At 39.5% G+C, this 22,609-nt stretch overlaps 2 protein-coding genes across 8 annotated transcripts in view; one reads left to right on the top strand and one right to left on the bottom strand.

The window, feature by feature from the left end:
- Nucleotides 1-20,950, bottom strand: part of ITSN2 (intersectin 2) — a 122,382-nt gene extending 101,432 nt beyond the window's left edge. For 3 of the 7 annotated variants that reach the window (XM_088796258.1, XM_088796259.1, XM_088796262.1), the window contains exon 1: nt 20,472-20,949. The gene's annotated coding sequence lies outside the window, so the exon portion shown is untranslated. Of the gene's footprint in view, nt 1-20,010; nt 20,447-20,471 lie in introns of those variants that run through there. The other 4 variants (XM_088796257.1, XM_088796260.1, XM_088796261.1 and 1 more) reach the window with 4 other exon arrangements.
- Nucleotides 20,000-22,609, top strand: part of LOC109435111 (uncharacterized) — a 41,098-nt gene continuing 38,488 nt past the window's right edge. The window contains exons 1-2 of the mRNA XM_074333908.2: nt 20,000-20,279; nt 20,343-20,716. Of these exons, the coding sequence (XP_074190009.2) occupies nt 20,000-20,279; nt 20,343-20,716 (654 nt within the window). The remainder of the gene's footprint in view (nt 20,280-20,342; nt 20,717-22,609) is intronic.

Genomic DNA, 22,609 nt, shown 5'->3' with positions numbered 1-22,609 from the left:
ATAAGACAAAGAGTGCTCTGATTTACTACAATCCAAATGCAATTCGGAGAATCCGGGAAACATATTCACACTAAGGCGGAGAAAAGTAGAAATGCTTGAATAGGAGTAGGAAATCTTTCTGGGTCAATAAGACCCAGAAGGGAAAAAATATAGCCATTATAAGTAAAAAGTAGCTCAATTAAGGTGGGATTTTTTTTTTTCGTTTAGAAGCACGGAATTATAGAAGGAAAGAATTACAGTAATTATTTAGTCCAAACCCCTCAATTTTCAGCATATAAAAACTATGGGAGATAAGGGGAAGGTGAGAGGTTTTGGGAACGTACAGAGGGATAGTGGATGGGGGGAGGGGGTTCACACAGTGTGAGGGATATAAATGATAAACGTCTAAGTTTTGCTTTGTCTTGTGCACCTGAAACTAATTAAAAAATAAATAAATAAATAAAAATTAAAAAAAAAAAACTTTAATACAAGATTTAAAGTTATGTAAATATGGAGTGTCATCTATATAAATAAATAGCATTTAAAAAAAAAAAAAGAAGTTACTGAAAAAAAAACACTATGGGACTTGTACGAGCTCAGGTAGCTAGCTAGTCAGTAGCAAAACTAGTCCTAGAAACCATATCACTTATGTCCAATGCTCTGTTTTTAAAAGTTTTCCAACTAACCTGGGAAATTTACTAATTCTACAGATTCTGAGGACTATTGTGACTCAAAAGGTCATTATGTGAATTAGGGCATGAATCTCCTAAAATGGTCTTCCTGCCCTGAGACCTGTAAAAAAGTAACCAGCAGAGGCACTTTAAAATGGAGCCAGAGCTACCATCTCAGAGGAACTGCCTTTGCACGTCTTATGCCTCAAATCTATAGACTATTAAAACAGGGCAAAACAACCTTTGGACTGGGCCCAAAGCAACACTGTACCCCAAAGAACTGCTTGTAAATATCGTCAATACTATAATAACGATGTACAGTGTCAGACAGGGTACTAGATTTATTGGGGGGATCACTTAGTAAGTTATATAAATGTCTAATCACTATGTTGTACACCTGAAATTAATATAACGTTGTATGTCAACTGTAATTGAATTTACTTTTTCAATTTTTAAAAAGGATAACAAAAAAGCAGATATGACTACCGGACTGATGACTATCAGACTGAAAATTAAAACCACTGTTTGGAATTAGCATCGCTATGTTACCTTATTTGCACCAATAGAAATGCCTTCCTTCTATTGATGTAATTGTTCCCCTTCCCTTTCTCATAAATAGCTTTTGCCTTTGTCTCCTAATCAGGACACTATTTGTTCTGATAACTGAATCACTGCTTCCCGAATAGCTATTCTTTGATCTCAAATAAATTCCTGTTGCCTCTCATTTGGGCCCTTTATTTTTTGGTTAACAGACCCTTCCACAGAGTTACTAGTTTTTTCCAAAACACCCACTACTGCACCTCTTCTTTTTAAATGCCTCAACTGATTAAAAGTTAAAGCCCAAAGTTCTTAGTGTGAAATATGGTGCCCTTCAGAATCTCAGCCCAATCTACTTTACCACATTGGTGTCTAGACACTTCCCCTTGACTCAGATATCTTAAGTATACCAACCTTTCCCGGAAACAATGACGCTTTTTTCATTCCCCCATTCCTTCGCAAAGAGCTGTTCCCTCTGTCATGGTCACCACTTTCTTATCATTCTTCAACGCCCAACTCAAATGTCATCTCTTCTTTGAAAGGCTTCAGTCCTCCCAGAGAGTTTGCCCCTGTCTCCTAGGTACGCCCCTGACACTTGTTCATCCCACAATAACTTCATCTATCATACTGCATTCCAACTGCACGTTTCACATGTTTGCCTGTTTACTCGTTCTGGGCACACACCTCTGTATGCCTAGTGCCTAAACCAGATCTTCCTGAGAAAATGCTCAGTAAGTATTTGCTCAACAAACGAATTGGGTAAATGAATAATATGGTTAGGATATATATATATATATATATATATATATATATATATATATATACATACATACATACATACATATATATATATATATATATATATATATATATACACACATATATAAAAAGGAACAAGCAAAGGCCTTTTATATATATATATATATATATAAAGAAACAAAGCAAAGGAAGCATGGAGAGAAGCAATGTTGGATTGAATAGGTAGAAAAGAAACTGGTAAGAAAGCAGAGCAGGCTCCAAACATTTTCCTTGAAACCGTGCAGGCATCAGAGCTGTGGATTTTAGACTAAACATGGCCCTCCTGTAACTTTTTTTTCCTTTAAACTATACTTTGAGAGAGAAAGGTTTATTTCCCATTGAATTCTGAAGGCTGTATAGTGGGATGGGGAGGAAGACTTGGGTTTTTCAATTACACTTCGAATCATGTTGCTTAAATGTCTGTTAGTTTAAATAAATTTGACTGAAGGTCTGACATTCAAAAGCGAGATAATCAAGTTCCTGACGGCGTATCTTGTGTAACTTTCTCCAGTCCCTCTCCTACTCCACGTGCTACATACACAGAGCCAACTCTCCAAACTTGCTGATTAGTTGTGAAAAATGTTCCTCATCCGATTCCCAAGGAAATCAATGTCAGTTCTATGAGAGAATGATTAGAGAAAAATAACACGGAAAGCATGTACAGGAAATAAAAGGAGAACAATCAGAACAGAGGCTGCAAAAAGCGAGAGAAATCAGGATATGGAGTTAAGAAAAGAGTTTCAAGGAGATAATGGCCATAACGGCCAAATGTCACAGAAGTCCAGACTAAGCCATTAGTTTTGGCAATCTGTTGTGAGTACAGCGACCTGGTTGTAAAAGTCTAATTGCAGTAGATGAGGCCACATATAGCAGGCGAAGTGTAGGTGACTCAAGAAGAATGTTGTTAATGGAAGAGGAAGAAAGGGTGAGAGGAGACCAGAGGCTTCAGCAAAGAGGCAAGGTTATAGGGCGTCACACTTTTTAGATGGGAGAACAAAACTGTTTTTAGAGGAAGAAGGAGAGATTTAATTTCCAAAAGGGAGAAGGAAAGGAGGTGACCTAATGAAAGTCAGCGTCCAGAGAAAGTCAAGTCGACACCTCTAGAGTACACAGGTAGAACCGGAACAGACATTTCTGGCTCTGGGAATGAAGGACAGGAAAGGCAGTAAGGATGAATAAAGATACAAAAGTTTGGGAGCAGAAGTACAAACAGTTGAGAAAGTACAGCTTTTCTTTGTAACTCTTCTTTCTCACCTTTCCTCGGTCCCAGACAACAGTCCAAAGGTCTGAAATACTCCTTGATCTCCTGGGCCCTCAGGTACCTAAGCACAAATTTCTCTCCTCTTCAAAGCAAAACACAGAAGGTCACATGCGAATCGATTCCCATGAATCCACCCGATCTGTGCATTTCAGCCTGTGTTCAAGCTAACTCATGCCTTACACATCAAAACATTTATGAAATGAATGACTGTGGGGAGGAAACACTGTAGGCAGAGGTAACAGTACATACAAAAGCAGAATGAAGAGTGTGGTCTGGGAAAACAGGTGGCGGCTTATTCACATGAAATATTAAAGAACTAATGATGCACTTTTTTGCGTGAAGGGGTAAATGGGAAACTGTACTATCTGATGAGACAAATGAAGAGTTAATGGGAGCGGGCTTGTGAGCTGGCAGGATGGGACAGGCAAAGAGTTAACAGGAGTGAGCTTGTGGGCTAACAGGAACGCACTTAAACATTAACTGCTTGGCTCTGACTCCCCTGGCTAGCACTGCACCTGCAAGCTGACGAGCACCTTACATTCATCATAGGTGAGCACAGGACAGTTCCCAAACGCAATGGCCACCCCCTGCACACTAACAATCACCCATCATAGATGGGAACAGAACGGTTCCCAAATGCAAAAGCAACCCCCTGCAAGCTGACATCCATCATAGATGGGAACAGGACAATTCCCAGAAGAAGACAATTGTAAACGGCAGCCCCCCAGCAAGCTGACAAGCACCCTACACCCTGCCTAGAAAAATGGAAAACCCCAGCACTCCATCTCATCGGGGCAGCTGTCCTCTGTCAAGACTCTGCCCTGGCACAACTCCATTTGCCAGCATCTCCCCTTGCCCCTCGGTCTCTACAGCTGTCTCCATCAGACTGCCCTGGCTAACCTCCTGCCAGCATCTCTCCCTTACCCCTCTGTCTCTGCAGCTCTCCCTCTCAGACTGCCCTGGCTAACCTGCCAGCATCTCTCCCTTACCCCTCTGTCTCTGCAGCTCTCCCTCTCAGACTGCCCTGGCAAAACGTCTGCCAGCATCTCTCCCTTACCCCTCTGTCTCTGCAGCTCTCCCTCTCAGACTGCCCTGGCTAACCTCCTGCCAGCATCTCTCCCTTACCCCTCTGTCTCTGCAGCTCTCCCTCTCAGACTGCCCTGGCTAACCTCCTGCCAGCATCTCTCCCTTACCCCTCTGTCTCTGCAGCTCTCCCTCTCAGACTGCCCTGGCTAACCTGCCAGCATCTCTCCCTTACCCCTCTGTCTCTGCAGCTCTCCCTCTCAGACTGCCCTGGCTAACCTCCTGCCAGCATCTCTCCCTTACCCCTCGGTCTCTGCAGCTCTCCCTCTCAGACTGCCCTGGCTAACCTCCTGCCAGCATCTCTCCCTTACCCCTCGGTCTCTGCAGCTCTCCCTCTCAGACTGCCCTGGCTAACCTCCTGCCAGCATCTCTCCCTTACCCCTCGGTCTCTGCAGCTCTCCCTCTCAGACTGCCCTGGCAAAACGTCTGCCAGATCCAAACAGAACTCCCTCTCCCTTTTTGACTTTCAATAAATCTTTTCTCTGGATCCTCTTGTAGAGTCTCATAAATTCTTTTTACATTCTGTGAATGACCAGGGGTTAATTCTACACCAAAAGCCACTGTCTGCTCAAATTTTTTGTAAATTTAAAACTGTTCAAAAAAAATTAAGTATATCAATTTTTCTGAAAAAGCAAATACCACAGAAGTAGAAGGTTTGAGGCAGAGCAAAAGTAAAACATGTGCCTCTAAATTTGGCAACATTCATCCAAACAAAATACTCACTTGGTCCACTTATACGAATTTATCTTAAGAAAATAATCCAATGAAGGAAAATACTCATAGAACGCAAAGATGCATTTCACAGTGTCATCAGTATTAGAAAAAATATAAGATAATTTATCCAACAGAGAAAATAATAAGAAAACAAAGTTCAAAGTACATCTATTACAAATACATCTATTACAAATAATTTTAAGGCTACAGTAGATAGGTAATACTTATTAAAAAGATACAATATTCTAGAATATGGATGCAAATATTCAAAACTATATATACCCATGTCATGGATTAGAAGAAAACCTCTTGAGGGGAAGAACTTATCTTTGTAAATCCAGCACCTAATAGAGTTTGGCAGAGTAAATGTTCAATATACATTCACTGAATAACAATATTCATCACAATTTTATTTATAATAAATAGCAAAAACTTGAAATGACCTAAATATCTGCAATCAGCAATGCGGCTAACAAGTCATTGGCTATCTACTAGATAAATAACATAGCCATTAAAACTCATGAAAATTATGAAGACAGGAAAAATAATCTTCCGTTTAATGAGTAGACAAAAACTACACTAAGATTACAACTATGTAAAAATGCTACATGTATATACACACACATATGTACATATATATGTATGTGCACGTGTGTGTGCATGTGTTTATATGTCCTGATTAAAAAGTATTAATATGCTAAAAGTAGTTGACTTAGGTAGGATTGTGAGTGAATTTTTTTTCTCTTCTCTATTTTCCAAGTTTCGTTGTTGTTGTTGTTACTTTTTGGGCTTTTTAATTTTTAATCTCATATAAACCAAAATGTCACATAACCATTTTAATCTCATACATCAAAATGTCAAACAATTAAAAACAGACAAATACTAAGACCTTAGTAATTCAACAAAGAGAAGGCTATATAGTAAATTTACAAGCTGTTTTTCACAAACAAGAATGCCATCTCTGGGGTATTCTCTCTGACGCCAATAGAGTGTCCAACAGTTCCATTCAATTCTGACACTACCTGCAGTTATTGCAATCCCCACAGGATCAGCCTCAGGCCCCTGAGAATGTCCCCACTTTAGACACAAGTCACAAGTCCTGGGTCATCTTCTGAGGAACTGGCTATAAATTGGGGGTTCCGATAACCCCCTCCACAGGTTTGATAATTTGCTAGAAAAGAATTCAGGAAACCAGTTTACTTACATTTACTGGTTTAACATAAAGGATACAACTCAGAACACCCACATGGAAGAGATGCACAGGGAAAGCTATGGTGGGCATCCAGGCATGCTACCCTCCCAGCACCTCAATGTCGTCACCAATCTGGAAGAATCTCGGAATTGTTGAGTTTTTGCAGCGCTCAATCTCCAGCCACCACCTCCCCTTCCTGGAGTTCAGCTGGCAGGGCTGAAAGTTTCAACTCTGTAATCTCTTGGTCTTTCTGGTTGTCCAGCCTCATCCAGAGGCTTTCTAGGGGTGCCACACTAGGCCACCTGACTAGCATAAACTCAGGTGTGACGGAACAGGCCTCATTATGAATAATAAGACAGTCCTATCAGGAAATTCGAAATGTTTTAGGAGTTCTGTGCCAGGAACCAGGGATGAAGATCAAACACATTTTTGCATTATATTGCACCATCTTTTAACCCAACAGCCAGTATCACCCAGAGCCTCGCCCTTGCCAGTGTTTTAGTCTATCATGAACAACATTAAATAACAAGTCTGTTTTACCCAAAACATTAAACTGAAATTACGAATGTCATCTCAAATTTTGCCATGCTCCATCCAAAGCTAAAACTCGCAGAGGAAACGTACACTCCTTCACACACACCCTATGGCCGAGGCCGGAAGACACTGGCATCCAAACTGGTGCCACACCCCGGCAGGGCCTGCAGAGCTTCCGTCTGTGCTGGCAGTTTTCAATCTCAACCCAAACACAAAGGGAAGAAGAAAGTAGAGGAAAGAGAGGTGGCTGGTTAGCTCAGTTGGTTAGAGTGGAGTGTGGTGCTAATAACACCGAGGTTGCCAGTTCGATCCCCACATGGGCCAGTGAGCACTGCGCCCTCCTTGAAAATAAATAAATAAATAAATAAATAAATAATCGATCTAATGCTTAAAAAAAAGTAGAGGAATTTAAAAAATATATCAATACATTTCAGTTACTGTAAGCCATGCATGCTTTCAATGCAGCAAAAAATAATACTCTTAAATAGAACATCCCAATCATCCGAGAAAATGAATATAAAATAATATATGTGGAATGAGAACTTTAAAAGCAAACTCCAAGTTCTGACAGGGAGAGAAATTACCAGGAAAGAATAAAAAGAGATATTCTAACATGGAATTAGTCACATTAAAATCAACAATGTATCCAGATAATATCTATCACTGAACAGCAATACTTAACCAAAACAAAGTCTCACTTCCCCCAAAAACTTCAAATCATCAATTTACAAATTCTCTTCATCAATCTGAATTCTTTAATTTTCAGGGGTCATGGACTTCTTTTTTCAATTCCCATCCTTCCACCTCCTCCCCACTGGCAACCATCAAATTCTTCTCTATATGGGAGTCTGTTTCCGTTTTGTTTATTCATTCATTTTGTTTTTTTAGATTCTACATATAAGTGAGATTGTACGGTATTTGTCGTTTTCTATCTGATTTAATTCACTTAGCGTATTAATAACCTCTAGGTCCACCCATGTCATTGCAAATGGCAAGATTCCATTCTTTTTTATTGCTGAATAATATTCCATTTGTGTGTGTGTGTGTGTGTGTGTGTGTGTGTCACATCTTCTTTATTCATCTATTGATGGACATCCATTTACATTTAAAGTAATTATCGATAAGTATATACTTATTACCATTTTATTAATTGTTTTTAGGTTGTTTTTATAAAAAATCTGGCAAACCTATAGTTGCTCTCTCTGGAAAAAAACACAAATGAATAAAATGTGCCATCAAATTTCAAAGGTTTCAGACCTCCAAAGCTAATCTGTGGACTCTCAGAGGATTCATGTATTCCGTTGTTAAGGCCCTTAACTGTAACATACGCTAATCCCCATTTAAAAAAAATTATAAGCTATTAGAATGGGAAAGAATCTTTCCAATTATGTAATCCATTCATTCTCAAACTATTATAACCATGGCCCCCATAAGTGGGACAAGAGAGCCAACCTACACCAACTTGGTCCCATTTTCCAGTTGAAAATTAACTCTATGATGAAGAATTATGGCAATGCAACAATTACACAAGAGCAATATGGCCAATAAATTTAAATCTAACATTAATTCTAAAATTGCATTAATTCAAGAATAGCAGCAATTAATTCAAGAATAGCAACCACATCAAACTCAAGACAACACCAATGATACACTGAAAATAATATCCATCTGAGTGTGAGCATGCATAGTAGGAATTTTTCAATGCTGCCAAAGCACTGTATATCTAACGCATTTTTTGGAAGAAAACTAGACACCTCAGTAAGCTCTAGAAATTGGCTAATTTTAGCTATGAACACTAAATTTCAGTAATCCTTAATAATTCAGATTATCAGTAAGTAGTCCATACTAGTACATAAAAATCAATGACTGGAAATAGAATAGCAATAGCCCTTAAAAATTGAGGAAATGACTTGCATTTTGGTTTCAGTCATCAGGAAAAGCCTCCTGACCTAGCACATATCTTGAACCATACTGGGGATGCAACAATCTAATCCAATAATTTTCAATCATTTTTCCACTCTGATTCTATGTAATAGCTCACCAATGGTATAAAATCTAATCTCCTAAATTGGACCCCTCATACATTGCTGGTAGAAATGTAAAATGGTTCAGCTGCTTTGGAAAACAATTTGGCAGTTCCTCAAAATGTTAAAAATAGGTACCAAATAACTCAGCAATTCCATCCCTAGGTATAAACCTAAGAGAAGTGAAAACATAAACCTATGTCCACACAACAACTTGTACACAAGTGATCACAGCAGTATTATTTATAACAGCCATAAAAGTGGAAACAACCCAAATATCCATCACCTGATGGTTAAACAAAATGTGCTATATCCATAAAATAGAATATTATTTGGCCATAAGAAGAAATGAGTTACTGATACATGCTACAATATGAATGCACCTTAAAAACATGGTAAGTGAAAGAAACCAGTCAAAAAAAAAACACGTGTTGTATGTTCCTATTTATATGAAATGTCCAGAATAGGCAAATTCACAGACAGAAAGCAGATCAGTGGTTGCTTAGAATTAGGGGTATGGGCGAGGGGTGGGGGGTGCTGGAGAGTGGCTGCTAATAGGTCCAGAGCATTCTTTTTGGGAGACAAAAATGTTCTAAAGTTAGATAGTGGTGATGGCTGCACAATTATGTGAATATACTAAAACCACAAAATTGTAAAACTGTAAACTTTAAAAGGGTGAATTTTATGGTATAGTAATTATATCTCAGTGAAGCTGTTATTAAAAATCTGGGGTGGCCGGTTAGCTCAGTTGGTTAGAGTGGTGGTGCTAATAACACAAGGCTGCCAGTTCGATCCCCCATGGGCCACTGTGAGCTGCACACTCCTTAAAAAAAAAAAAATCTAATCTCCTTCACGTGGCATCCTAGATGTTTTCGGGTCTGTCCTCGGCCTACTTTTCCAACATTGGAATACCGCCCGTCCCTCCACCTGCACCCCATCTTATTCCAGTGCTCCCTCTCCATGAACCTGCGGAATTACCCACCTTCTCAGTGACACTTCCACCTACAAAAGCTTCCTTTGCCACATTCCCATTCCATCGTGTGTTCATCTCCATTAAACTGCGTATCACCTAGCATTGTTAACTTTTGTTCTCATGCCGTCCACTCCATTAGACTGTGAGCCCCTGTGAATGTCTCCTCATCCTCATATGCCCTGTGGCCAGCAGTCAGCCAGGCACTAAAACATCCACACAACCCCCTGACTCTGAGAGACCAGCATTCTTCGATTGCACTGAGGACAAGCAAACTAACAGACTGGAACGTGAACTCTGAAAACAGACCAATTTGAGTTCGAATTGCAGCGCCATTACTCCTCAGCCTTGTGGACGCCCACATGCTACAGCTGCAATTTCCTACCCTGTAAATGTGCATAGTTGTACCTAAACGCCAGGTTGTTTTAAGGCTTAGACCTCATGTCTGTAAAGCATCTGGCACATAGATGGTGCTCATAAATGACAGCTATTACTACTATCATTTCAACATTATTTTCAACTACAGTAGTTAATTGATTTTACTGAATTGGTACAACAAACTATAGTTGTACCAATTACTAATAAAAAGGACAGGTTTTTTTTCTGATTTTAATCAATATTTGAGAAAAGGGTTACTATTTTTTCTACCTAGAAGTTTAGGGCCCCAAATCCACACAGCATGTTGAGATTTAAAAGCTTCAAAGAAGACAACTCTTCTATACTTAGTTTTCAGTTCTAGTTCTGTAACTTTGCATCTTCAGTTTAAGATGTTTAAATATAAATTATAAGTTTAGACTTTTATACATGTTAAGTTTAGCTTATAAAGAATCAACTAATAAACTGAGAGGGCATAAAAGAACAGAAATGGTAAGCTAATACTGAAGTAGTTAGCACTCTAGTTATACTGAAGATTTAAATTAAATCAATTTAGGGAGAATTAGTCAACAACTCTGAACAAGACAATTCACCCACATAAAAGGGAAAAAACCCTACAAATAGCCATGACCAGCCTGGGCTGCTTGTAAGGGGCGGAGGAGTTGGCTACTTGGCCTATTGTCTGCTGTCTCATATCAGGACTAAATATTAAAGCAAAACACTTGACTTAAATAAGAGGTACTGAGGGAAAAACATGCATATAGATGCTTAACCTTCAAGTAAAATATCACCTCTTTGAAACAAAGATAAGTTTCTGAGTTTTGAAGTCATTCAAGAAAACATGAAGGAAAAAATAGATCTATATAAGTATTTTAAACTTCTGTTGAAAACAAAATTCAAAGGCAAATAAATGGGGAGAAAATCACAACAAATAGTTAATATTTTTAATGTACAGAGAGCTATTAAAACAGACAACGAAAACACTAAGACCTCAAGTAAATAAACACGTGTCCAAAGAGGAAATAAAACTGGCTGATAAATGATAACATTACTAATAATCAAGAAAATGCAACCGAAGGTTTGTTTTCTCTTTCCTTATAAAGTTAGTGTTTAAAAAGCAAGCCTTGGCTAATACTCAGGGCTAGCAAAGGTGAGAGAAACGAGTGCTGCAGACATAGTTTATGGGAGTGCAAGTTAGTATAGCTCTTCAGAAGACAATGTGAAAATACATAGCAAGAATCCTACCAATGTTCATATCCTATAAGCCAGTAACTTCATTTCTGGGAATCTATCATAGGGAAATAATAATAAATGTAGGAAATGCCTTATTTATATTCACTACAGTTATTATTATTATTATAGGAAAACATTGGAAAGAATATGAGAGTTCAACGACGGGTAATACATTGAGCTAAGTATCACGCTGCCACTTAGATCAAATCCATAATGATATGTGGATTATATCTCAATAACCCTATTTTTTTTAGAAAAGTAAATTCAGCTAGACCATGTAATAACATGGAAACCGGTTATGTTCTTATAATTTAGAGCTTATGATATAAATACGTATTTATCATTATGAAACTAATAACGGCAGCCACCAATCGCTGACTACTTACCCAAAGCCAAGCCCTACACTCAGGTCTTTACCTGTTATCTGGTTACCTTACTATTGTTATCATCATCATCGGGGCCATCCTACAAGGGTCTAAGGCCCAGGGCCACTCACCAACTGTGGCGCTGTCCCAAGACAAATAACACTTTAAAGGAGGGCTCATCGTAAAAATTTTCATATCCCTGTTGAGCATATTAAAAACTTTTTTTGAAATTGAATTTTAATTATTTCAGAAAAGAAAGGAGCAGTGCCCCTGATCCGCCCCCTCCCTCCAAACACAGCCCCGAGCGGCCGTCCTAACAATCTAACCAAAAGACAGTCCTAACTATTATTGTGACACTTACAGGAAATGTATCATGAGACGGTCACCCTAAACATACATTATCTATTCTTCCTTATAACAATTTAATGGATAAATGAAATTTCTACTTTTTAAAGAAAACTGAGGCTTAGTGAGATTGTTACGCTCACACAACTAATAAAAGGCTAAGCTGGAACTAAAATCCCAATGAGATACCACAAACCATGTTCCTAGCTACAATGCTGTATCGTAAAACATGTACAATAATATATATGCAATAACAAATAAAAAGAAAAGACAGGGAGGTAGGAGACACCAAAATATGGTTGTCATTGGTTGTGGAGTTAGAATGACTTTTTTCTTGTATTTTACAAAGTTTCTTCAATCCGCATGTGTTGTTTTCATAATGAAAAAAAAAATTAAGTTACGTAATGAGAAATCAAGTTAAATTTAAAGAGGAGAAAGATTTGGAAAAATAATTTAAATGACAAATAAACTGCATTATTAATATATAAAGTGTTCAGTCCTTCTTCAAGACCAGCAATCAGTACACCTCAAAATTAAACTAGTAAATTAAGAGATGAATTGTTTCTTATCAAAGCTGGAAGAACAAAAACGTAATGAAGGCTGAAGAGAAAAGGAGTTGAGCTCTACTCCAATGTGTTACCAGCCAGGGAAAAGTGTGAATGGGACCTGAAGCCCCCAGAACACAAAGAAGCTTCAGGGTTTGTTCTCTCGCCTAAGGCTTCCAGGGGCCCTACCTCACCAATTCACCAAACTTCCCTGGGTATTTCAGAATCTTACCAAGATTACATCAGGATCCTCCAACTTCCCCCATACAATGAAAAAAGGGGGAAGTCAGAAGAGAATTTGAGCCCTATTTCATAGAAGAGATCTAGAAGGAAGATTCAAATGTGCTGAACACTAGAAAAGGTACTGGGGTAAAAGACAGATTTATTTCATCAGGCTTTTCCCAGAGGCAAGGTTAATAATCCTCAAAATGACTCTAAACAAATTGCTGTTTCCAGAGTGGGAAATTTCCATGTCTATTTTCACTCAGTTTTAGGCCCTGGGCCCCTCCCTTTACCCCTCCTTCCCCACTGGCCTTCTTCCAATGTTACTTCCTCAGCCAAAGTTTCTCTATTTTACTATATACTTGGAAGATTTATTCCCTTCCCAATATCACCTTAAAAACCTTTAATTCAAATCAATAAATATTTACTGAGTTATCAGATGTGTAACACCTATATAAGAGCAGGGAATCCAGAAGAGGAGTAAGACGAAAACTTAGAACTCCACAAGTGATACAGGAATAAAGAAAGGACAGAAAGAAGGTAGGCACCTAACTTTGCCTTAGGGACCTGGAGAGTTGGTAGTTGAGCAATCCCAGAGGAAATGACTCCTAAACTGAGTAATGAAGAACTAAACAATAGGTACAACCCAGTGGCTATAAAGAGAGAAAAGATTTTTAAGAATTGGGAGCAGAAATAGGCAAACACACAGAGGAAAAGGCTATTTAAGAATTAAAAAGAAAATGTCAGAGAACTTTGTAAATGGGGCTAATAATAGCATCTACCTCATAGAGATATAAAAATTAAATGAGGGGTGGCCGGATGGCTCAGTTGGTTAGAGTGCAAGCTCTCAACAACAAGGTTGCGGGTTCAATTCCCGCATGGGATGGTGGGCTGCGTCCTCTGCAACTAAAGATTGAAAACGGCGACTGCACTTGGAGCCGAGCTGCACCCTCCACAACTAGATTGATGGCCAACTTGGAGCTGATGGGCTCTGAAAAAACACACTGTCCCCCAATATTCCCCAATTAAAATTTATCTAAAAAAAAATTAAGTGAGTTAATATAACGAATTAGAATAGTGCTATACATGAAAAGTGCTATATAAATGTTAGCTATTATCATTATCATTGATAAAAACCCATAAACAAAACTAACAAACAAACTTGGGGAAAAATTTACATCTATATGGCAAAAAAATTACTACTCTTAACATATTAGGAATTCTTAGAAATGACCAAGAGATGAACATGCCAATGAAGTGATAAAGGGGCAGAGACAAATATTTTTCAAAGAATAAAAAATTTTTGAAATATAACCTTAATACTCAGAGAAAAAAATTAAAACAAGGTGGTCTTTATCAAATTAGCATATTTGTTAAAAAGCCACTGTTTCTGAGGACGTGGGGAATAGGAGTGGTTTCACTTCATAGAAGCACACTGTGGTACCAACAAGTTTTTCTAGAAGACAACTTGTCAGTATGTTTACATGGGCCTGAGGAGGTGATCGTATCTTTTGATCCAAAACTACTACAACTACTAGAAATGTATTCTAGAGAAATAATCATAAGTGTGGACATAGGTATGGTTATGAGAACCAATATGAGATAATGGTACGAGTACAGGAGGTAGAGTCAAACTAAGTTCATATCCTATGTCTACCACTTTTTAGCTGTGGGATCTTGGGGAAATTACTAAAGCTGCCCTTGCTCAATCTTCTCAACTGTAAAAGAAATAATAGAACAGTTCTTATAGAGAGGCTGAACACTAAATGAGTAAAAAAGTAGTAAAGTGCCTCAAAAGTAACCTGGATATAGTAAATGTTCAATAAATATTAGACACTGACATTCAGTAGTAGCATAGCAATATAATTCGGCTAATATAATTATATTGTAAATATACAATAAAATAGAACTGTGCTTTTGATAAATGCTAGTAAACTAAAAAGCAGGTTACATAGCAGATTATATAATGTAATTCCAATTTTTACAAAGAGATTTTATTTCTAGAAGGAAATCTACCAAAATATTAATACTGAACATTTCTCTAGGTAATATGATTGTTAATGACTATTATTTTTTCTTTCATTTCCCTATAGCTTTCCAATTTTCCACAAGGAGCACACATTACTCATCACAATAAAAACGGTATAAATAAAAAGTCTACCAAAAAAAAAAGTCTACAGAATTTAAAAACAAACACAATATAGTACTTTAGGAAAAATCAAAGTAAGATATCTATTCTAAACCATTTGACAAACAAATGAAAAAAAAAAATAAACCATTTGACAAATCTCTGCTTTAGGCTCATGTTGTGCCTGAGGTTTTTTTTTTTCCCTGGCTTAAGTTACTAGAAAATAGAAACATTCAGAGATCTGCTGGGTACAAACCAAATAGTAATACTAAAATGATAAACATTTATGTTAAATACAATGACCCGAAACACTATAAAGTTTACTCATAGAGTGTGCACAATAATCCTTCCCCAATCTTTAATTCCTTAATGATTTTGAATACGGCACATTTACTTCTCTCAATTACCCTCACTCACCTACCCACACATTCCCTACCCCCAGTTCCTAACTTACTTTTCTCCATAGCACTTAGCACATTCTAACCTCTAGACATTTTATTGTCTCTCTTTCCCCTTCTTGAATATAAGCCCCACAAGGACAGGGGTTTTTGTGTACTTCGTTCAATGCTTTCACTCAGTGTTTGGACCAGTTCCTGGAATGGAGGCACTTAATATTTGTTAAAAGAATGAATTCAATACCCTTTTATATTATTTTTTATATATTTATAAAAAACATAAAAATGTATATATTTATATATAAGCAATTTTGTAGGGTTTAAAACTTTTTAAAGAGGAAAGATGGTGGTTAAGAAAAAGAAAGTTAAAACAGACGGCAGAAAAGGAAGAAAAAAGCCTTTTTTTTTTTGTTTTCACTGAAGCCCCTAGAAAGACAAAGATGAGGTAAAGTCAAACTAACAAGGAGCGCAAAAGCAAAAACTGATTGAAGAAGGAGCTGCAGCGTGGACTTTTTCAAGATGGGATTCCCACCATGCAATAATTACTTTAAAACCCAGGGACTGGAGAGTGTGTTCTGAAAAAGTTTGGAAGTTTGGGTTATCTGTATCTAATCTAAATATCTAAATGGCTGTTTCCACCTCAGTCATCCAAGAGACTCAGTTCTCTGGGATCAAGTGGATCCCTGGGTGCTGGATGTAAGAGTTAGGATGCTGGAAGAAGGAGTCAAAACTTTTAAGTCCAAATTATGGAATGTGGACCAGACACCAGAAGGAAGGAGAGAGGTGGGCAGGGGCAGCCTTCCTATATAGGCTGTCTCTGCAACAAGACAAAATCACTTTATAAGCACTTCACTGGAAGTTTAGCAGAGGGAAAGCCTAAAATGCTTCTAGTGAGAAAGGAAATGGAATTGAAACCTCACATCATAACCATGGTCTCTCTTCTACCATTCGGGTTTTCAGGATTTACTACCAAGTTAGAGAATGAATGCTACACATGCATTCCCAGTCTGCATCATTCTCTGCAAATTTCATTCATCTTGTTCTCACTTACATTCACCAAAAGTACTTGATATGCACTATAAAGTCACCAAATGTTACATAAGTTGTAAAATTTATTAAGAATTTATTAATTCTTATATTTAAGCATTCTTAAGTGAGAAGGAGGAGGGGTAGGGTGGTGAGGAGAGTGTCCAAATACCTTCGCCAAAGTTTAAACAAAAAGAAATGATAAAGCAACAGTTATCGGTGTCCTCCTTGCTGTTAGGGCAAATCCTGCTGGGTCCCTATCTCTACGGGCTCTGCAGTCTGACACTTACAACCATTCCTGACCATTCTTTCCCATTATCATCCTCACACTAGTCCAGGACTCCTCACACTGAAAAGCGGAAGCTATTTAAGTAGCTGGATTCAAAGACTTTGAAGAGATAATCTAAAGTAGTAGTTTCTTTTGCAGATACAAAATATTTCTTCCTTTAGGCTATGTTTGGTGTTTTGTTTGTTTTTTTTCTTCCCCAAATTAAGGAGACGAAAAGGGCAGATTCTTTGCCAGAAGATAAGATTGTGGGTCAGTTCTTCCACTCTATTTTCCAGCCTTCTTACACAGATTGTTTTGAAGGTAAGATTAAAAATTAAGAACAAAAAAGCTAATTTGTTTTCCAGTCACTAGGAAAAACAAAAACAAAAAAAGGACTAGGCCATTTTAATTTGAGATTTCTCCTTGAAGCAAGTTGGAATAATAATAAGCAACATTTTTACGTAATATAAGTACTTTATATTACATACAACAACACTATGAAATAAGATTGCTATTAGCAATCCCATTTTACAGATGAAGAAACAGAAACTTATCGAATTAAAATAAGTTGCTCAACATCATACAACTAGTTGGTGTTGGAGCTGGGAGCGGGAGGTTTAACTTGAAAGCCTGTACCCTTATCTACCACCAACTAGTTATACGTAATAATGGAAATAAATGAAATTTTCATTAAAACACATATAATTTTCTAAAATGAATATGTATTAGTGAATAAAATGATCATGAAAACATAAAACAGTTGCTTAAATGAAACAAGTTAAATGTCTACCATCTGGTAATATATCCCCGAATGTCTACCATAACCACTGCTAAATAGCTCCACAAGTAAATAAATCATTCAGTGTCATTATAACCATGAAATTATTTTTTAAGAGAATCTCTCAAAATAATACTATACATTTGCAAATGAAATATGCTGCCCTCTGAGAGTTGTAAAAATACATTATTTCTTGATGTATTCACTGTCCTATTTTTGCTGTTTCCTCCTCTCCTCCCCCACTTCCTCTCTGCCGTCAGATCCTTTAGACCAGTTCAGTTCCTCCTTCTCAAGAATACCTATAGGCACACTCCACCCAGCAGGCCTCTAACATCAGTCACTGTGTTCTGTAGTTTATAGGATGGTACAAAGCCAAAAATGAACTCAAGTAAAAAAATACAGCATTTCTGATGCATCTTCTTCTCTAGATCCATTCAATTACATAATTAACTGTAAGCATTTTTCTACTTCACACTTAGAATCCTGCCTTTAACAATTAGCACATCAAAAAACTCTGCCTTATTTTAGCCTTTCTTCAAAAATAGTTATTCCACAAAATTCTCCATAAATAAGATATTGAAAAGATTAGAATACAAAAAAAAGAAAACACAAGCAAATGCACTGTTATATGGTAATAAACATATCACATTTTCAGTAATGAATTAGTTCATTCTGAATAATTTCTGGAACTTGTTAATATGAATAATTTACATGTAAATATAATATACAAAAATGCTAGTCACTTATCAATAGACTACTATGTAGTTTCATTCATTTACTCAACAAATACTTATTGAATGCCCAAATAACTTTTTTTCCCCCTCTGAACCAAGATGAATAGACCAGATAACTGCACAGGTGCTGAAGTTAGAAGGATCTTAGTCTGAAGCCTGGCTCTTGTATTTACTGGCTCAGAGACCTACAGTAGTCAGTTAACCTCCAGGTTAACATTTCACTTATCTATTTGATAGAGGAAACGAACTACTCTTAGGGGCTTTGAGAGCTTTCAATGATTATGTAAAATAAATAGTACAGGGCCTAGCATGTAGTAAGTGCTCAATAAATGACGAGCATGGTAAATATATTTTAATATTGAATAAAGTCGTTAAAAGAGGTGGCCAATAAATGTTCTTTTTGTCTTACTAGAAAGATAGAAATTTGTGAAATTTTCTTTAATCTCTAAAGATACAGTAAAAATAAAAATCCTAAGGTTATGTAAGAAATTTTCCACTTTTTAAAAGTGATATAGTAAATATATAGGGTGAAATGACCAAACAATAAAAATAAGAAAGTAAAGGAGATGCATAAAGAAAACCTTGAAAGCTGCTGAGTTTAGGTGATGGGTGTATAGAAGTTCCTTACACTATTCTATTTTTGTGAAAATCAAAAATTTTTAAATTCCAATCCCAGAACATACCTAACACATGTTCTCATATTCAAGAGAGATCAGGATTTTAGCCTTGAGATATACTGAACTAACAATAGTATCTCCCTGCTCAATAATTCAGTACAGGTCAAGTTTTCTCAGACAATTCTACCTTTCATTATAAAGGTGAGCAAAGTGAATAATTACATGCACCAAAGGGTAAAAAAGGCAAGCATTTCAGCTGCTCATTAACATTACATCAAAACAGCAGCAGTGCACATTTCTTCCATGTCCTTCAAAAACATGAAATTCTGCTTGTTCTTAAATTAAGCTTTTATAATAAAAACAACTTCCATCTTATATACTTTTGAAATTACAAGGGATATATGTCAATCATGTCAATCATATCTCAGTAAAGCTGGGGAAAAAAGAAATTACAAGGGAATCAAAGACACAGCCAAAGAAACCTAAGGTGTGCACATCAGAGCTGCTACTATCTTTAAAATGTGAGGGACACTATTATTAATTTATGTAAAGGTTTTACGTGATGTTTCTAGATTGCGTTTAGGTTTTATCACTGATTAACAATATAGGAAACCAGCACAAGGAGAGAAGCAAATAATTTTTCTTGAGAGGCTTAAGCTTAACCTACAGTCTATGCTACTTAAATTAAGCTGTCTAAAACAACACACAATTTCATGTCACATCTCGCCTATGTCTGGGTAAGCAAGTAAACACTAGTGAAAACGAACTAGGTTGAGCAGTTAGTAAAGCAATCATTTTTTGTGTGTGAACCTTAATTCTTATAAAGTGGTTGCCTCTATCAAAAATATTCCTAATTCATAATTAATAAAAGTCTCCAACGAACCACAGTAACCACTGGCAATCATTTAACAATAAAGCACATGAGCAATAAATTCAAAGACAGCATCATTTTACAGAATGCAAAGCCATCTGTAGTTTCAGCCTCGGTTTACCCAGGCACCACGCACATACAAGCGTCTTTTAAAAAATAATAATAAGCAACAAACTTTATTCTGACCTATGAGACTGCATCTCTCCGTGATTACTCTATACCCTGGAAGTCAACAACGCATAAGTCAAATTGTAACATTTCCCAACTTCAGTTTAATGCGAGCGATGGACACCGAGCATCCCACCACTGACTCGGGCGACTTTGACGCACCGGGATGCGGCTCACCTGGCATTCCGCACCAAGCATTACCAAGAAGGAAAACCAACTCTGCGAAAATAAAATAGGTCCCCCAGGAAGCGTGCGGATGCCCCTAAGGGCTCTCCTCTGCCGGCACCCAAAGCCAGGGGGCCACGCTGCCCCCGGCCCTCGGCGGCGTCCGCACCTGCCAGAAGAGGCCGCAGCCGGGTCTCGGCGCAGAGAAGGGGCAGCCCGGCCCCGGCCCCTCGGGGGTGCCCCCCTGGCCCTGCGGCGGGGGCAGGAACCTGGAGCCGCAGGTTTCCGCCCGGCGCCGCCAAGCCCACCAGGGGCCTAGCTCCGGGGCCTCCCGGGCTCCCGAGGACCCGTCCACGTTGTCGGCGACGCACAGCCACCTCCCATCCCGGCCCGCGGAGCCTCCCCGCGGCGGGCGCCACGGCGTCCGCACCTGCCCCGCGCCCCGCCGCAGCTGGGCGAGCGGCTTCACCCACCTGGCGCCTCCGCTGCGCCTCCGGCACGTCACAGCGCGACCCCGCGCTCCTCGGCTCCAGCAGCGCTGGCGCAGGCGGACGCCGGGAGACCCTGCTCGACCGCCGCCGCTGCCGGGTTCGTCGCCAGGCCGCCGACAGCGAACCTGTTGCGCAGCCTGTCACGGCCGCTCCGGCTTCGCAGCGCCGCCTCAGCCCCACAACAACATGGCGGCCGCAGCCTCCGCAGGAAGCCGGGGGGCGGGGAGGTAGGCGCCGGGCCGGGCAGCTGACGGCCCGCCCGTCCGCTGCCGGGCACCGACTTCCCCACCCTTGCGAACCCGAAATTGGCCCGGGCGCGGCTCGTCACTCCCAGAGCACCGGGACCCCGGACCCCACTGGCCTGGTCCAAGCGCTCCGCTGTCCCCTCGGGGAGGCCTCGAAGCTCCGGACCAGCAGCCAGTCTGGAGCTGCGAAGACCCACCCGGCTCCTCCTCCCCGAGGTGACATGTTGAGGTTGGGTGGTGCGTTTCCTGCCACAGCAGACCCCGCGCTTTGGGAAGGGGCCAAGCCCCAGGCACATCCCTGTTGCACCCCACCTGGGGGGCTCTCTGGAGCTTTCTCACTCACTGAGGTTTCTTCGCTGCTCTGGGAGCCCGGATTCCTCCGGGAGTGGGGTGGGAGGAGGTTGTTCCTACCCTTGCTCAAGGGTTTGTTACAGGCCTCGCACCTCCGACCCCACGAAGGACTAACCGTACCCAATGGTCATCCATCCAGCATTCCTCACCCTCCTCCATAACACACAAAAAACGCCAACGGTGAGGGCCTCCCTACCCCCATCCACACCCGAGAGCAATTCCCCCATATACTCTTGCAGAGGAGTAGGAAGACGTCACCTCTCCCCGAACTCCACTACCTACAAGCTTGCAATAGCTGAACATTCTTTCCCACCCCCATTGCCCCCTGGCAGAAACCCGGTATCTCTTTTTTCTCCCCTTCCATCTCCTGGTCTCACAAAAGACCGAACTTCAACTCATGTCACCACCATATACCAAGGGCTTGTCCTTGACACAGCACTCCTTTAAGAGAAAGGGATTAGAAGAGGAATCACCGGTTCCTACAGTAAAACCAAATAGGGACCAAGACCCAAGATTTCTGTTGGTTTTTAGAGGCAGAGTAGGGGTTGGTTTCGTGTACAAAACTCATATCCCCATGACTTCAGCTGGTAAAGGAGAAATCTGTTCAGATCAAAAGATCCCATGGCTTCCTGTCATTCCTTACCTGGTGGGGTATGTGAAGGTAGCAAGGCAGGCTCCAGAGGGATGGCTCCAGAGCCCAGGCCTATCTGAATTGGCCAATTAACTCATGTGATGAACTTAGCAAACATCAATGATGATAAACAGGCTTTTCCCGCTCTCATACTCAGTGTTTTTCCTAACTCTTTGAATAAGACCTGACCAAGACCTGACAGACAGGTCCTGAGCTTCAGTGACATGGAGAGACCTGACTCCTTTGTATTAGTCTAGGAAGCCCCTTATCTACCAGGAATCGGTCAATCCTACAAACCCACACTATGGCGATAGCACTCTTGAGCACATGGCCTAATTCCCACAGCAAACATCACTAATTAATTGTGGTACTTCCTGTTAGAGCCCATACACAGGAGTCTAAGCTTCCCAATCCTCAACATAAGGCTCCAGAGAGTTGGCCTGTAAGGTGAAACCTATTTTATTATTCCTGATAGGCAGATAGCCAGTCTTCATTTCCCTCCCATCATGTGGTCAGTGTCATTTGTGTTTGGGTTCTGGAGCTGGTGCAATTCACTCTGAGTGCTCTTTCTTTCGAAGGAAGTGCCAAATCCTTGGCAGGACAAATACGAGGTTTGGGGGAAAAGCATGTTTGTAAAAAATAAAGAAAAACATTTTAAAAGACTACCTACAACCAAAAAGCTAACAACATCTGATGGAACTTGATGTCCTGTATACAACTGGGAGCCTACAGTATCCCAGTCACTAAAACAACGATATCCAGGGTTTCATTCAGAACTTTGAGGCCAGTTTGTCCATCCTATCCTACTCTTTCAATATTTATGATTCACATAGGTGATATATCCACCATCCCAGTTCTTTGACTTCCTCTTCTCATTGGACATGCCTTGGAAC

This window comes from Rhinolophus sinicus, chromosome 2, assembly GCF_057876585.1.
Source record: "Rhinolophus sinicus isolate RSI-liver-muscle chromosome 2, RSI-T2T, whole genome shotgun sequence".
Lineage (NCBI taxonomy): Eukaryota > Metazoa > Chordata > Mammalia > Chiroptera > Rhinolophidae > Rhinolophus > Rhinolophus sinicus.
The sequence above is the reverse complement of the archived record's forward strand: the minus strand, read 5'-3'. Positions and strand labels throughout refer to the sequence as shown.